Raw genomic sequence first — 15,367 nt, 5'->3', positions numbered from 1 at the left:
CATGCGATCTGGGTTTGGAAACTAGAGGGATTGCTTCTCTCGGTGGGGTTTATGTTGTTTGGTTTTCTCTGTGACTGCGGATTGGGATTGTGGCTGCCCATGCGATTGGGTTGGTTTTCATGCCGCCAAAACCATTGCACAGGAATCGGAAGGAGTTCTTCAAGAAGAGGAAGAGGAGGCCGCCGTCAATGAGAATAAGGCTACTGAGGATAAGGGTCCCAAGAGGAGGAATCGGTGGGACCAGTCCCAGTACGAGGGGGCTGCCACGGAGGAGTGGCTGCCGAGGATCGCTGGACGGCTAAGATCGCTATCGGTGTCGGACTTTTGGTTTCAGTCTTGTTGGAGAAAGTCGGAGGTTTTGTCTCTGGTTTCATCGTGCTGTGAGTTCCTCCTACGTCTGTGTCTGTATAATTTTGCTTGTAATTTTATCATTCATTATAATAAAACATGCTCACACGAAATGGATGATTGACACTGAGATTAACAAGAGAGAAATATCACTGATCGGGGAGGAGCGTGTGAAAAAGAAGGACAAATCTCGAAATCTTCATCTGAGGATTTTAATTCAGATTATTATCTATGGGAAGAAGAAAATCCTGAAGAAAAAAATATATATATTTCAGAGGAAGAAGATGAGGTCTGGAGGAAGAAGAAGGCATCGGTTTGAACCTGTACTTCGCAGATGGAAAATGGTTTATTATTTCTTTGGTCAAAATCTAACATCAGACATACCTGGTTAAATGGTTAAGTGCCTGTAAAAGAGAAGCGCGAAGAGAAGGCACCGGTTCAATCCACAGTGTCGGCGATTATTTGGCTTTTAACTAAAACCATTTTTTTCGATGAAAAGGTGTAACCACTGAAACGCGAACTCGCACCCATTGAGTCAAGGATACAGCACCTGAACCAACAGGCTATTAAATTTTCATACAAAATTGTCACTTGGTTAATATATTAACATAATGCCTAGTGGAAGACAGCATCCAACCAAGCCCAAAACAAACGAGCCCAGGCTGAAGCCCGACCCGCCGAATCACCCGTACCCGAAAACTGGTCCAAGATTCAACCCGCGAGAATCTGGCTTCCGCAGTACCAGTTCAGCATCAGCAAACTGCTCGGTTCATGGCAGTTTTGGCAGATTTGCTCGTTCTATCTGGTTTTAACTCCGATTTGATCCGTTCAAAAACAGTTGAAAAGCTGATTCGAAGGGCTACAGCTTTACTGGTTTATGTAGAGGGTGCAAAATATACTATTCAGAGAAAAGATTGATAAAAAGTAGTTATGCTAATATCAACTAAATTACTCCTATGGAAATGATCTAACTTTCACAAATTGTAGATCCTCAATGTCAAGAACTATAAGATACTCCATTACAAGATGAGCAAGACACATATGTTCAAAACAATGGGAGTAAAAGAAAATTTAAAGATCAATCACTTGTGGATGCAAGTGATGGAAACAGTGGGAGTAAGAGATAAAGGCAACCGTCAAGTATACTCAGGACTTAGGGGTCATTATGTTTTGAGTGCAGATGACATAACTCTACAAGTCAAAAGATCCCTATATAAACTCATATAGTATCCTAGACAATGGTATTTGAAGTTCCACCAAGTTATACTGGATATAGGATATGAGATGAGTTCGTTAAATCACTGTGTTTACATATAAAGGTGCCAAGATAAGTTAATAATATAGTCATTATATGTTAATGGTATATTGTTAGCTGATAATTGTTCAGATATGATGAATGAAATAAAAGGCATTCTCAAGATCCAAATTTTAAAATGAAAGACATGGGTAATGACACTCATGTTCTTGGTACAAGAATTTCTGGATATAGAAATTCAAGATTATTGTTTTTGGATCGAAAATTATCTGAATAAAGTGTTCAAAAGGTACAAATTGGAGAATTGTAAAGTTTTGAGTACACTTGTCTGCGAAGAGCAAAGTGACTATGTGCTCTAGAAATGAGGAGTAAATAACAAAGAAATGAAAATGTCCCCTATGCCCAGGCTATGGGCATCCTCATGTATGTTATGACAAGTATTAGCGATGCAGGTTTTGCAGGTTATCTAGATGATAAAAAAATTTACAAGTGAATGCATATTTCTATTTGGTGGAATGGTTGTTTCTTGGTTTCAGAAAGAAACAAGGCTGTGTTGCGGAGTTCACAATGGAGCTTGGTACATTACATGCAGCACAAAAGTAAGTAATTTGGTTTGGATTTAATTTTTTGTCAACAATTTAATTTAGGTATACCTAGTAGACCAATAAATGTGTTTTATGATAATAAGTATGCTATCTCTTTAATAAAAAAATGGAGCACATAGCTCCAAAGACAAACACATTTATAGAAGTTATCACTATATTCAAGATATAGTGGAGAAAGGTGAAATAAAGGTTGAATTTACTTCATCAATAGAGATGGTAGCCGATCCTATGACCAAAGGATTGTCTCTGGATAAATTCAGAGGGCATGTAGCAACAATGGGATTGAAATACACCTAGGTGAGAGCTACATGGGTTGACGCATAGTCGGAAGGATCCGAGGACGCCTGGAAGAACGATTTTATGCACTTCTGCCTAATGGGAAAATAATTGGTCAGTTAAGGGCAGATGACACTAATGAGGTACGGATATTACATCTCACATAAATGTAAAGTCCACTGAAAGGCATTTGGTTGAGATTGAGTAGTATCTATGCTCAGAAGGTGTAAAAAGACGCTAATAAGGCGTATCAAGGAAAACCATAGGAATAATGGCTTTAAAGGAAGTACTTGATCAAAAATTTAGCGCAGGTCGACACATGGTTTTGTGTACGGCTGAAGTCGTCAAGTGTGGAATGGGTGTGGACTATACTCCCAACCATGGAGAATTGATGCCGTTCGTTTGAGAGATAGCGAAATGAAGTCATCCCTAATATACTATCGGTAAGGAAGTATATGGTAAAGAATGCCGTCAGATAAGATGACGAAAACGTGCGCACGTATAGACATGTCATGATCTGACACCAATCTGTAGGTTTTACAGATGAGAGTTGGCATGGGGCAAAATTATTACTACCATGATAATCATGCTTAACTAATGGTAAAAATGATATAATCAGAAGGATTCAGGGAACGCCTGAATGAATGATGGTATGCGTTTCTTTCGCTTCATTAAATGTAATGAACATTCTTGGGCGAATGACACTTGTGAATAACAGACATCATAAACAAACACAAATGTGTAAAGTCCACTTAAAAGGATTATGTTAAGTTTGATATAATATCTGTTTACCGATAGTCATCGGAAAGAAGTGTCAATATAAATCTCAAATAGGGATAACCTTGGAGATAAGAAATTGAATGAAAAATTCAATACAAGTTTACATATGGTTACTATGTAAAAATCATTAATTGTAGTTTGGGTGTGGACTGTATTCCCAACTATGGATAATTAATGTTATTTGCTTAGATAATATAGCAAGTAAAGTCACCACTAGTATGTCGTCGGTAAGACACATATGGTACAAAGGTGCAATTAGATGAAATAACATAAGTGTGTACACATCAAAGATGTTATAATCTGATTATTGTCTGCAAGCATTAGCATATAAGGAGTTGACATGTTTTATGATACCAAAGGTAAACATGTATAACTAGGGTTTTATTACCGATCATAATAGTATGATCAAGTGGGAGATGAAGGTGCATAGGATGATCACACTATTATATGTGTGGTCATACCCACACCAGATTGTATAATATATACAGGAAGGTAATAGAACTTCCAGTGGAGGTAACCGGTCAAGAGACATAACTCTTGGTCAAGAGTTAAGTTGGGACTCTATAAATAGAGTCCCATGAGAACACAAACACTATCTCAATCTTACGTACGATGGTTTTGTTACATACAGAATGTGTGTTCAAGGTCTCTTGATCTCCACAGGATTTCCACCCTAACGGGAGAAATCCTTCCTGAGATTAATTATACAAGATCCTACGATCGTTAAGAATCCAACATTTAGTAATGGAGTGAATTCTTCCAACTCTTCTCTACTCCATTCCAAGGGCTATCGATATGTTTTATCTTCCTACTCTATATCTCAATGGGGTTTGGGGGACTTGTGCCAAATAGAGCAAATGTTTCCGACAGCTGGTGTATTTTATGAACAAATTACGTGTTCATCCGTTTACCATCAAGTGGTCAATGGTTTTGAGCTTCTATGGTTCCAAGTTTTGTGTGATAACTTCACTGGAGATGACTTTTGCTACATCAATAACGTGAATTTTACTTTTGACTATTGCTGCGATCCAACACAAGGTGCGTACAGAATCTGACAAACACATACATTTTTCAGTAGATACTATTAACACTAGATTTTCATCAATTTTGCAAATGTTGATGTTATTCTTTCTCTGTGGAGCAGATTCATCCGATAAAACGATATTTGGAAAAGGTGAGTTTTCTATTTCAAAAAATTGTTTGAAAAGGATAATACATAATGGCTCAATGACATACAACTGGATGAGTTGTGCCAGATGATGACACCAGTAGATGAGTAATTAATGTAACATCCAAATTTTATATTGGGCGGATGAATAATAATCATATAAAATGGGTAGATTATATTTCTTGTTAAGCATGGCCCAACACAAAAGTTGTTTATACAGGCAGCCCCAGAGACTTTTGAAATTTTTTAATTCACCTTTTCAATTAATTATTAAAATTTATCTTCTTTTTTTTTAATTTTTTAATTTTTTAATTTTTTTTTTATTATTATTATTATTATTATTATTATTTTTTTTTTAGTTATTGGAGCTGTTAGCAAAATACCAGTACCGCGGTTCATCAGTAAGATCCTATATCTCTCATTTGTTTTCTTTTAGCAGATCAATTCTTAGACTGTGAAGCATGAAAATAATTTCAACCTGCAAACAAAATGAATATTACTGGCATTTACAAGAAAAAGACAATTAGTTATCCATTGTAATTATATTTCCAACTAAAATAAAAATGCAGATTTTTAGTTCCAAGTTTTCAAATGATGATGTTATTCTTTCTTTGCCAAAGCAGAAGACAAATTATGGTGGATTAACCTATCAGATTGGCTTTCCATAGGAGATGGGCCATACCATGGTAAGGTTTCTGTCTCGAAAACTTGTGTGTGAGGGTGGTGGTGTAAATGCCAATCAAAGACATACCCAGCAGAAATTTATTACTCATCTATGTGTAAATTAAATAGTCAAAATAGCACCAAAACAACTCACCAACAATGTATATAAATAAATCAAACCACCCACAAGCAAGAAAAACAAGATTTGCACATGGAAAACCATCCAATGAAAAGAAAAAATCACGGGACCTATGTCACTAATAAGAATAGGTAAATTTAATAATTTAATCAATATTTTCACACTCGTAGGCTTAAACTTCCCTTTAATAGGCGAGTCACACATGAAATGTTTAATTTAAATGAAAGAGTAAATTGACGGAGTTAAGATTTGAACTCAAAACCTCCGACTCTAATACCATGTTATATCACCACTAGTCTTAAAAGCTTAAGCTCATAGGAATATGTAAATTTAATCATTTAATCAATACTTTAAGAGAGCAACTAAGTAATTGGAGAGAAAAACTAACAGTCAACATCAACCAGTTCCTACATTTCATTTATTTTTCTCTTAACCACATAAAGCAATTTAGTTTGCTACCCATTGGTTGTACTTCTCACATGGGAGAGCACCCAACAATTTGTTAGAAGGATAATATAGAGTGATGGCAGATGATGAGACAAACAGAGGAGTGACCATGTGCTTAGGCATGCAATGGTTGATCTCAAACTTTTAGGCTTTGTTTAGGTATTAGATACAAATAGGAAAATGAAAGGAAAAATATCCAATTTCTTAAGAAATTAGCTTTCTCTCTTGATTTAAAATTTTCCTTAATTTCCTTGACCCCATTATTTCCTGGATAACAACGAGTTAGTATTCTATACATACATGTCTGCTCATCAATTCTATTATAATCTTCTCTTAAAAAAAAAAAAATCTACTACTCCCCAACTAAAACCTCAGTTACAAGCCTCCATTGGCAAATTATGCATCTCAATCACACATTGGGAAGGAATGGAATAGCGCTCAACCCAACTTAAATCCCAAACATGTGAAGTCTAGAAGTTTATAAAGTTATTTATATTTATTCTTTAAGCATGGCCAACGGGAAAGTTGTTTATGGAATTTTATTAGACCCTAAAATTTTCAAATTATTTGAGTCACTTTCTTGATTAATTAAGTAATTTATATTTTTCTTATTTCTTGCAGACTATTTCAAAAAACTACTGATAATCATGACAATCTATGGCGGTAAGAACCTTATATCGCTCATCTGATTGATCTTCTTTTATTTTTTTCCTTTTTAATTAGTAGATAATTCATTCCAGTGTGAAGCATGAAATATTTTGAAATGCAGGCAAGATGTAAATATTATTCACATGAAAAAAAAAAAAAAAAAAAAAAAATTGTGATTAATTACTAGGATTTATGAAGGCAGTGGGTTGAGCTGTAATAAATAAGATGCTGACAATAGGTCATCTACATGTTTGTTTTCTTATAATTTATTTTGACGATGTTCTTTCATAGGATCATACCTTGCAGCAAAAGCTGTATTGTTGACTCCGTGTGTGATTGCGTTTTTGATATATAAATGGCGTAGAAGGCATTTATCTATGTACAATGCTGTTGAAGAATTCTTGCAAAGCCACAATAACCTCATGCCAATAAGGTACTCTTACTACGAAATTAAGAAGATGACCAAAAATTTCAAGGACAAATTAGGCGAAGGAGGCTATGGCACTGTATTTAAAGGAACACTTCGAAGTGGCCGACTCGTAGCTATAAAGATGTTGAGTAAGTCCAAAGCTAATGGACAAGATTTTATCAATGAAGTTGCAACCATCGGAAGGATTCACCATGTTAATATAGTTCAACTCATTGGTTTTTGTGTTGAAGGATCAAAGCGAGCTCTAGTATATGAGTTTATGCCTAATGGCTCTTTGAATAAATACATATTTTCCTCAGAAGTAAGTACCTTCCTAAGCTACGACAAAATGTATGATATAGCTCTAGGAGTGGCTCGTGGAATTGAATATCTACATCAAGGATGTGCCATGCAAATTTTACACTTTGATATCAAGCCTCACAACATTTTTCTTGATGAGAATTTGGCTCCCAAGGTGTCTGACTTTGGCTTGGCAAAGCTATATTCAGTAGATGATAGCATTGTCTCTTTCACTGCTGCAAGAGGGACGTTAGGATACATGGCTCCTGAGTTGTTCTACAAAAACATTGGAGGCATTTCATACAGAGTTGATGTTTATAGTTTTTGAATGTTATTGATGGAAATGGTAGGTAGAAGAAGGAATTTAAATGCACTTACAGACCATTCAAGCCAAATTTATTTTCCTACTTGGGTTTATAACCAATTGCATGATGGAAAAGACATAGAAATGGAAGATGTTACCAAAGAGGAAAAGAAAATAGCCAAGAAGATGATCATGGTTGCCTTATGGTGTATACAGATGAAGCCTACTGATTGCCCTTCAATGAACAGAGTCATAGAAATGCTTGAAGGAGGAGTTGAAAGCTTACAAATGCCTTCCAAACCTTTCTTATCATCAATAGAGAGCCCCATGAGGGATGCTCGAGTGGATTCAAATCAAACTTGCTCATCAATTCAATCAGAAGAATCAAGTCAAACAACTCAGTTTTGAATGCAAATTAATTTATATGAGTCTCCTCGGTTACATTCCCATTAAATGGGGCAATTAGTGTTCTCATCTATATTTGATAGCACAAAGATGCTTGATGTTTATGTGTAGTACATAAGAGCAGCTCCTTTGATTTATGATAACTTGCCTTATTACATCATTTCTTTTCTTTGAAGTCTATCTTCTCATATTTAACCAATGAATTTTGTTTCAGTTTGAGAAGGTTTGGTGCTATTCTTCGTTCTCCATTAGTCATCCCCTGCTTTGTAAATTTGGCATATCACAATTCCTCAGTTTATGTTTTAAGCATGGAAGAGAACGAGTTAATCAAGCAGCTGTGTTTTCAAAGCTTTGGAAGTATAGAATGTTTAAACAATGATTAAATAAATGTTTGAAGTCGCCCTAGAAAACTTTGGATTTGATGTATGTGTTGGGTGTGCATTGATTATTGATTAATATGCTTGTGAAAATCCTTAAATTTTAGATTTTTTTTTTTTTATCTATTCATATATGTGTAAATTAAATAGTCAAACTAGCTCAACCCAACTTAAATCCCAAACATGTAAATATTCTAACGTTTGTACTTATTTATTCTTTAAGCATGGCCAAGGGGAATGTTGTTTATGGAATTTTATTAGACCTTAAACTTTTCAAATTATTTAAGTCACTTTCTTCATTAATTAAGTAATTTATATTTTTCATATTTCTTGCAGTCCCAGACTCTTTGGCAAGACTAGTGATAATCATGATCACCTATGGCGGTAAGAACCTTTTATCTCACGTTTGATCTTCTTTAATTTTTCTTCCCTTTTTAATTAATTAGCCGATAATTTGTTCGACTATGAAATATGAAATATTTTGAAATGAAGGCAAGATGAAAATATTATTCACATGAAAAAGAAAACAAAAATTCTGATTAATTACGAGGATTTAGAAAGGCAGTGGGTTGAGCTGTAATAAATAAGTTGCTGGCATTAGGTCATCTACATTTTGTTTTCTTATAATTTATTTTGACAATGTTCTTTCATAGGACTATACCTTGCAGCAAGAGTTGTATTGTTGATTCCATGCGTGATTACATTTTTGATATATAAATGGCGTAGAAGGCATTTATCGATGTACGATGTTGTTGAAGAATTCTTGAAAAGCCACAATAACCTCATGCCAATAAGGTACTCTTATTTTGAAATTAGGAAGATGACCAAAAATTTCAAGGACAAACTAGGCGAAGGAGGCTATGGCACTGTATTTAAAGGAACACTTCGAAGTGGCCAACTCGTAGCTATAAAGATATTGGGTAAGTCCAAAGCTAATGGACAAGATTTTATCAATGAAGTTGCAACCATTGGAAGGATTCACCATGTTAATATAGTGCAACTCATTGGTTTTTGTGTTGAAGGATCAAAGCGAGCTCTAGTATATGAGTTCATGCCTAATGGCTCCCTGAATAAATACATATTTTCCCCAGAAGAAAGTACCCTCCTAAGCTATGACCAAATGTTTGATATAGCTCTAGGAGTGGCTCGTGGAATTAAATATCTACATCAAGGATGTGCCATGCAGATATTGCACTTTGATATCAAGCCTCACAACATTCTTCTTGATGAGAATTTTGCTCCCAAGGTTTCTGACTTTGGATTGGCAAAGCTATATCAAGTAGATGATACCATTGTCTCTTTGACTGCTGCAAGAGGAACGTTAGGATACATGGCTCCTGAGTTGTTCTACAAAAACATTGGAGGCATTTCATACAAAGCCGATGTTTATAGTTTTGGAATGTTATTGATGGAAATGGCGGGTAGAAGAAGGAATGTGAATGCATTTGCAGACCATTCAAGCCAAATTTATTTTCCTACTTGGGTGTATGACCAATTGCACGACGGAAAGGACATAGAAATGGAAGATGTTACCGAAGAGGAAAAGAAAATAGTTAAGACGATGACCATGGTCGCCTTATGGTGTATACAAATGAAGCCTATTAATCGCCCTTCAATGAACAGGGTCATAGAAATGCTTGAAGAAGAAGTTGAAAGCTTACAAATGCCTTCCAAGCCTTTCTTATCATCAGTGGAGAGCCGCATGAGGGATGCTGGAGAGAATTCAAATCAAACTTGCTCATCAATTCAATCAGAAGAATCAACTCAAACAACTCAGTTTTAAATGCAAAATAAGTTATATGAGTCTCCCATTAAATAGGGGCAATTAGTGTTCTCATCTATATTTGATAGCACAAAGATGCTTGATGTTTATGTGTAGTACATAAGAGCAGCTCCTTTGATTTATGATAACTTGCCTTATTACATCATTTCTTTTCTTTGAAGTCTATCTTCTCATATTTAACCAATGAATTTTGTTTCAGTTTGAGAAGGTTTGGTGCTATTCTTCGTTCTCCATTAGTCATCCCCTGCTTTGTAAATTTGGCATATCACAATTCCTAAGTTTATGTTTTAAGCATGGAAGAGAACGAGTTAATCAAGCAGCTGTGTTTTCAAAGCTTTGGAAGTATAGAATGTTTAAACAATGATTAAATAAATGTTTGAAGTCGCCCTAGAAAGCTTTGGATTTGATGTATGTGTTGGGTGTGCATTGATTATTGATTAATATGCTTGTGAAAATCCTTAAATTTTAGATTTTTTTTTTTTGTTGACATGTCCGCACAAAAGAGGGAGGGAGATTCGAACTAGTGACCTCCTCTTCATTAGGCGTGATCTAGCCGATTGAGCTACCTCTTGAGGACTAAATTTTAGCATATAAGATGTTTGAGAAAACACCTAAGAAAGAATGAGGTTACTTGGACTTTGATGAGAACTTAGTTCATGCAATTGGGGGTACCCAAGAAAGGCAATAGATTTGCATTTGGATACTATTTTGAGTGGTTAGGTACCATCTTAATTGGTTTACTCTTAAGTGCATTTTTTTTCAGCTTGGGTGGAGTTAGAATTGTTGTCCCTTGGGCAACAAATGCTTTCTTGGGTTACGCTACTTTAATGCTTGTGTGTGTGTTGAATAAATTTGTTGATGATTCAAGGAATATGTTGAAAACTTGATGATGATTCAAGGAATAAATTTGCTCAATCGGATGGTAGATCAAAATTTCATGTCTAGATATGTATCAGAGCATATGTTGAAAGTGAAGGGAATTATAAGGAAGTTTGTAACTTCTCTGGCTTTTCAAATAAAGTTAAAACTGGCTTTTTAAAAACAATGAATCAAACACGAGATTTTCTGGAAATATCAGATGACAAAGCACTCCTCCAATCTGAAACCTCCTTGGGAAACTCAAAGATCTAGAAATCAGGATTCTGCTAGGCATCCGTTTACCTCGTCCAGAAATATTTGGCCTAATCCTTTTCCAACCATTTCCATGATGATGCAGCCACCAAAGCCTGCTGGGAGTATGACCCAGTTTAGGCACTTCTCTAGCCCTGAAATGTTGAAATCAAATTCTACAAGAGGTTGGTTGGAGGGAGGTCTCCGGAAGGAAATAATGCAGTGGATGCTACAAAACTAATAGAGAAAGCCCTTTTGGTGTTTCTCAGGAGAAGGAAGACTTTTGAAATTCAACAATGGAAGACACGGTTTCTGAGTTGGTGATTGAAAGGACACAATGTAATGAGAAACTGATGTCTAGAACATTTTTATGGTTCGAATTCATTGCCTCATGAATATTTTAATTTTTTTTTTCCTGAATTTGTATCATTCTTTTCTGGATTCGGCTTAGGTGCGGTAGTGTCACTACCGCACCATGCAGTAGTCCAAAACTGCACCGTTTGGTGCAGTTTTGAGAAGGAAAAATTCAAAACTGAACCAAACGGTTTAATTTTGGGCTGGGAAAAAATAGGTTTTTTAAAAAATATAACAAACAATTATATAAGAATTAAAAAAAATATAAAAAACTAATAATTAAAAATATTAAAACAATTAAAAAAGTTAAAAAAAAAAAAAACTAAAAACTAGAAAGAATTAAAAATAAAAACATCAGTTGATCATGATTATGTGAGAAAGTTGGAGGAGGATAATGGAAATCCACCCCCTTGGCCAAAATGGGGCCAAAATGGGGTGGTCCGGCCACCCCATTTTGGCCAAGGGGTGGCTCCACCCCTTTCATTTTTTTTTTTTTTCTCTTCTATTTTTTTAATACTTTTAGTTTTTAAATATTTTTCTTTTTCTTTTTATTTTTCTTTAAAAGAACTATTTGTTTATTGCCCAAAACTGCACCAAACGGTGCAGTTTTGGACTACAGCATGGTGCGGTAGTTTTGAACTATCGCACCTAAGCCTTGCCCATTCTTTTGAGCCTCTTTATTTAAGAAGTTGCAGTTGCTCGAGATCAAAGATGACTTGTCATCATAATAAGAGAATTTTCTGGTGAATTTTGTTTGCTAATGAGTTATCATTGTTGGCAGCTAGCTGAACTTTTATCAAATCGCTTTGGTTAAAACCAATATAAATTCCATTGTCATAATCAATCAGAAGATGACACTTTTAATAAAATTATTAAATTATAAATATAAGAAAAAAGATTAAAAATAATAATTCCTTGGAACACCATTCAGCCTTGGCCTTTGTTGAATGTTTCCATCCCATCACAACAAAAGCCCACACATTCTTATCCAAGGACTTAAAAAAAAGCCCTCATACGCATCTTCAATATGGGCAATTATTCCCATCAAATATTGAGATTGTGCCTTGGCAACAAGGGTCAAAAACACACTCAAAATGTTAGTTGCTCTGATAATAATTGAAGGGATCATATTCAAACCCCAACGCACCACACAAGCAATAATGAAATACGATAAAATAAAATGTTGTAGTGAAAGGAAAACTACAAGGATACCGATAATCACCCAAACAATCAACACCATATTTTGGATGACGAAATGAAAAAGCTTTGAACCCCTCAATAGTAAAACCACTCAAAGGCAGTTAAACCCAAAAAATCAAGCACTATAAAAAATTCAAACTACATGCATAGTAAAACATACAACTCTTGTAGTCTATTAAGACTTCTATGCACAAACAAACTCTTTGCTTACCTTTTTGCCTCAGCTCCTCACTGGCCAAATCTATACATAAGTTCCTTACCAACCCACTGGTACACTTCAATGGTTGAAAGATATGATAAAGGTTTGTGGTTTGAAACAAAATTCCAAGAGAGATAAAGCAACAAAAGCTTTCAACAATAGCTCTCCTAGCACACAACAAAGGTGAAGCTAAACAACATTACAAAACGTTCTGGGGGCTTAGACTTGGTCTATAGTAGACTATCATCATCCGTATAAAGATAAATGATAGAAAACCCTAATGCTTTTGTGTGAAAAATGCTTCAACATTGTGTAGAAAATCGTTCAGTGTCAGGATGTGTAAATGCACTGTCAGGACACCTTTAGGATTTCTTCATAAAAAACCATTAAAATAGAGAGGTATCAGGATAGCTTGCTAACGAGTCTCTCGGCGGGTAGGCTCTATAATTAATCTTCCACGAGTAGCGTCATGACATTTTTCTGATGCTAGTTCTAAAAGTGCTCTCAGCTAGGCTCTGAAAATCTCCTTTTACAAGCAGCGTCAAGATGCCCCTATAATTTCTTCATAAAAACCCGTAAAAATAGAGCAACGTCAGGACAATCTGCTTACAGCAGTCTCGAGTGGGCTCTAGAATTCATCTTCCACGAGTAGTGTTATGACATTCTTCTGACGGACCTTTTAAGGATGCAATCAGGTAGGCTCTAAAATTTTCCTTTTGCAAGCAGCGTCGAGATGTTTTTCTGACAATCTTCTAGGGTAGGCAGAAGTTCTATTATCACACACCATGTGAGGACGATATCTGACAGTGTTTCTGACAATAGTTTAAAAACTTTAATTCTAAGCCTAACTTTTTACACCAAAACATTTAGGCGATAAAAAAATTTATAACCCTTGTTTTGATTTCCGAAATGGGCCAATATCTAAGACCTAACACACATTAACATGGTGGATCCTACCCATTCTTCACACTTCATTTATGAATTCTTACTATTTTCCTTGTAGCGCTTAGGATCTTCATTCCAAATGAATTTTATTGAAATTATTTTCTTTTAAATACTGTTCCATAAACTCCTTGGCCTAACTTCTCAATAAATTAATTCATAATCATTTTTAATATCGGCATACGAGTATCTTGTGGACTTAAAATTTTTGTGATACTCTAAAAACTTTTCTATCTTTTCTTGGTTTTTTGGGGGGAAAGTTTATATACCTCTTCAAACTACCACCCCATTAATAATGTCCTCCCAAAATTTTAATTGAGGCAATGTCTCCGGCGTGTTTCCTATACCATTGGTGCGTTTTCTTTTTGTTTTTATAGTGTGGGCCTAGGCCTACTTTTAGCAAAATAAATGGTGTGAAAAGTCTTGCTCAGTAGTTTATTCATTTTTAAGCTTTTGTTAAAAGTGCGTTTTGGTTATTTTTAGGCTTTTTGGACCCTTAAAAGTGTTTTTAATTTTTTTTACCAAACAGATACTTTTTTATTCAAACGGACTTTTTGAGTGTTAGCTTAACATTTTTCATTTTTTATAGCTTTTCATTTGGTGATTGCTTCTTGAGCACTTTTTTTTTAAGTGTGTGGTGTGAGCATTGAGTTTTTCCTTGTGGAGTTATCTTTATGTCTACTCAAAATTGGTGTGGCTTTTAAAATTATTATTGGATTAACATTTAAAAATTATCTATCACAAATTCAATAATAATTTTAAAAGTTATATCAATTTTGAATGACGAGAAAGGTGATGTCTATCATTACTTTTTGAGACAATATTATGTAGTTGTCTGTACATAATAAGAACTTAGATGGTCTGACCAACTCACAAAGTATAGACTAAAATACTTCTTTGAGAGTAGGTTATATAGGTTACATGGAAATTAAAACTAATTAAGAAATATTATTTTTAAGCATGTTAACCGATATATAAATAAATGAAACTATATTTAGTGTTTTTAAGAGTGTGGAACATCTTTAGTTAAGATAACTTTGTTTAGAAATTTGTATTTCTTCAATATGGGGATTTGACTGGCTTAGGCTGTGTGGATTCATTTTTTTGAACAACAATTCAGAAACTTTGTTGGGTCTACATTGAGATTTCAGAGTTGATAATGCGGGTAAAGAAAATGGGAATGAAGAACCAAATTAACTTGTATTTCTCAAATTAATTATGTGACACGCCAGGAAAGTCTAGTGTTAAATTCTAATGCCAGAAAGTTTTCTTGGTGTATAAAATATGCTAAAAAAAAAGTCCAAACTTTTCTAACTATATATAATATAGTTATATAGTTATACATGATATACGTATGTACACTGCATGCCAATTCCAATTGGTATATATATATATAATTAATTAATTAGTTTGCACAAAATTTAACTTAAATTCATAAATTATGAATTACCATATTGTTTGTATAAAATTTAATTAATTATTAAATAAAATTATTCACCTCTCATTCTTTATTGACCTGTGAAATTTCACACGTCATAAAATATTTACGTGTGAAATTGACAGGTCAATAATTTGCTGACGTGGCAATTTCACACATCAAGAAATCTTGACCTGTGAAATTGCGAGGTTAGGAAATTTTGGCCTGGTGAAAATTT

At 34.7% G+C, this 15,367-nt stretch overlaps 1 protein-coding gene across 4 annotated transcripts in view; it reads left to right on the top strand.

The window, feature by feature from the left end:
- LOC148587001 (rust resistance kinase Lr10-like) overlaps positions 1 to 10,052 on the top strand; it is an 81,772-nt gene extending 71,720 nt beyond the window's left edge. Inside the window, exons 1-8 of one of the 4 annotated variants that reach the window (XM_088514670.1) lie at positions 3,552 to 4,302; positions 4,409 to 4,438; positions 4,792 to 4,833; positions 5,056 to 5,118; positions 6,303 to 6,344; positions 8,461 to 8,508; positions 8,778 to 9,044; positions 9,147 to 10,052. In XM_088514670.1, the coding sequence (XP_088370796.1) occupies positions 4,122 to 4,302; positions 4,409 to 4,438; positions 4,792 to 4,833; positions 5,056 to 5,118; positions 6,303 to 6,344; positions 8,461 to 8,508; positions 8,778 to 9,044; positions 9,147 to 9,907 (1,434 nt within the window). In that variant the 5' untranslated portion in view covers positions 3,552 to 4,121 and the 3' untranslated portion in view covers positions 9,908 to 10,052. Of the gene's footprint in view, positions 1 to 3,551; positions 4,303 to 4,408; positions 4,439 to 4,791; positions 4,834 to 5,055; positions 5,119 to 6,302; positions 6,345 to 8,460; positions 8,509 to 8,777 lie in introns of those variants that run through there. The other 3 variants (XM_088514669.1, XM_088514671.1, XM_088514672.1) reach the window with 3 other exon arrangements.
- The last annotated feature ends 5,315 nt before the right edge of the window (positions 10,053 to 15,367 follow it).

The sequence above is a fragment of the Corylus avellana genome, chromosome 3, assembly GCF_965113065.1.
Source record: "Corylus avellana chromosome 3, dhCorAvel1.hap1.2, whole genome shotgun sequence".
In the NCBI taxonomy this organism is placed as follows: Eukaryota; Viridiplantae; Streptophyta; class Magnoliopsida; order Fagales; family Betulaceae; genus Corylus; species Corylus avellana.
This window is presented reverse-complemented; position numbering and strand designations above follow the sequence as displayed.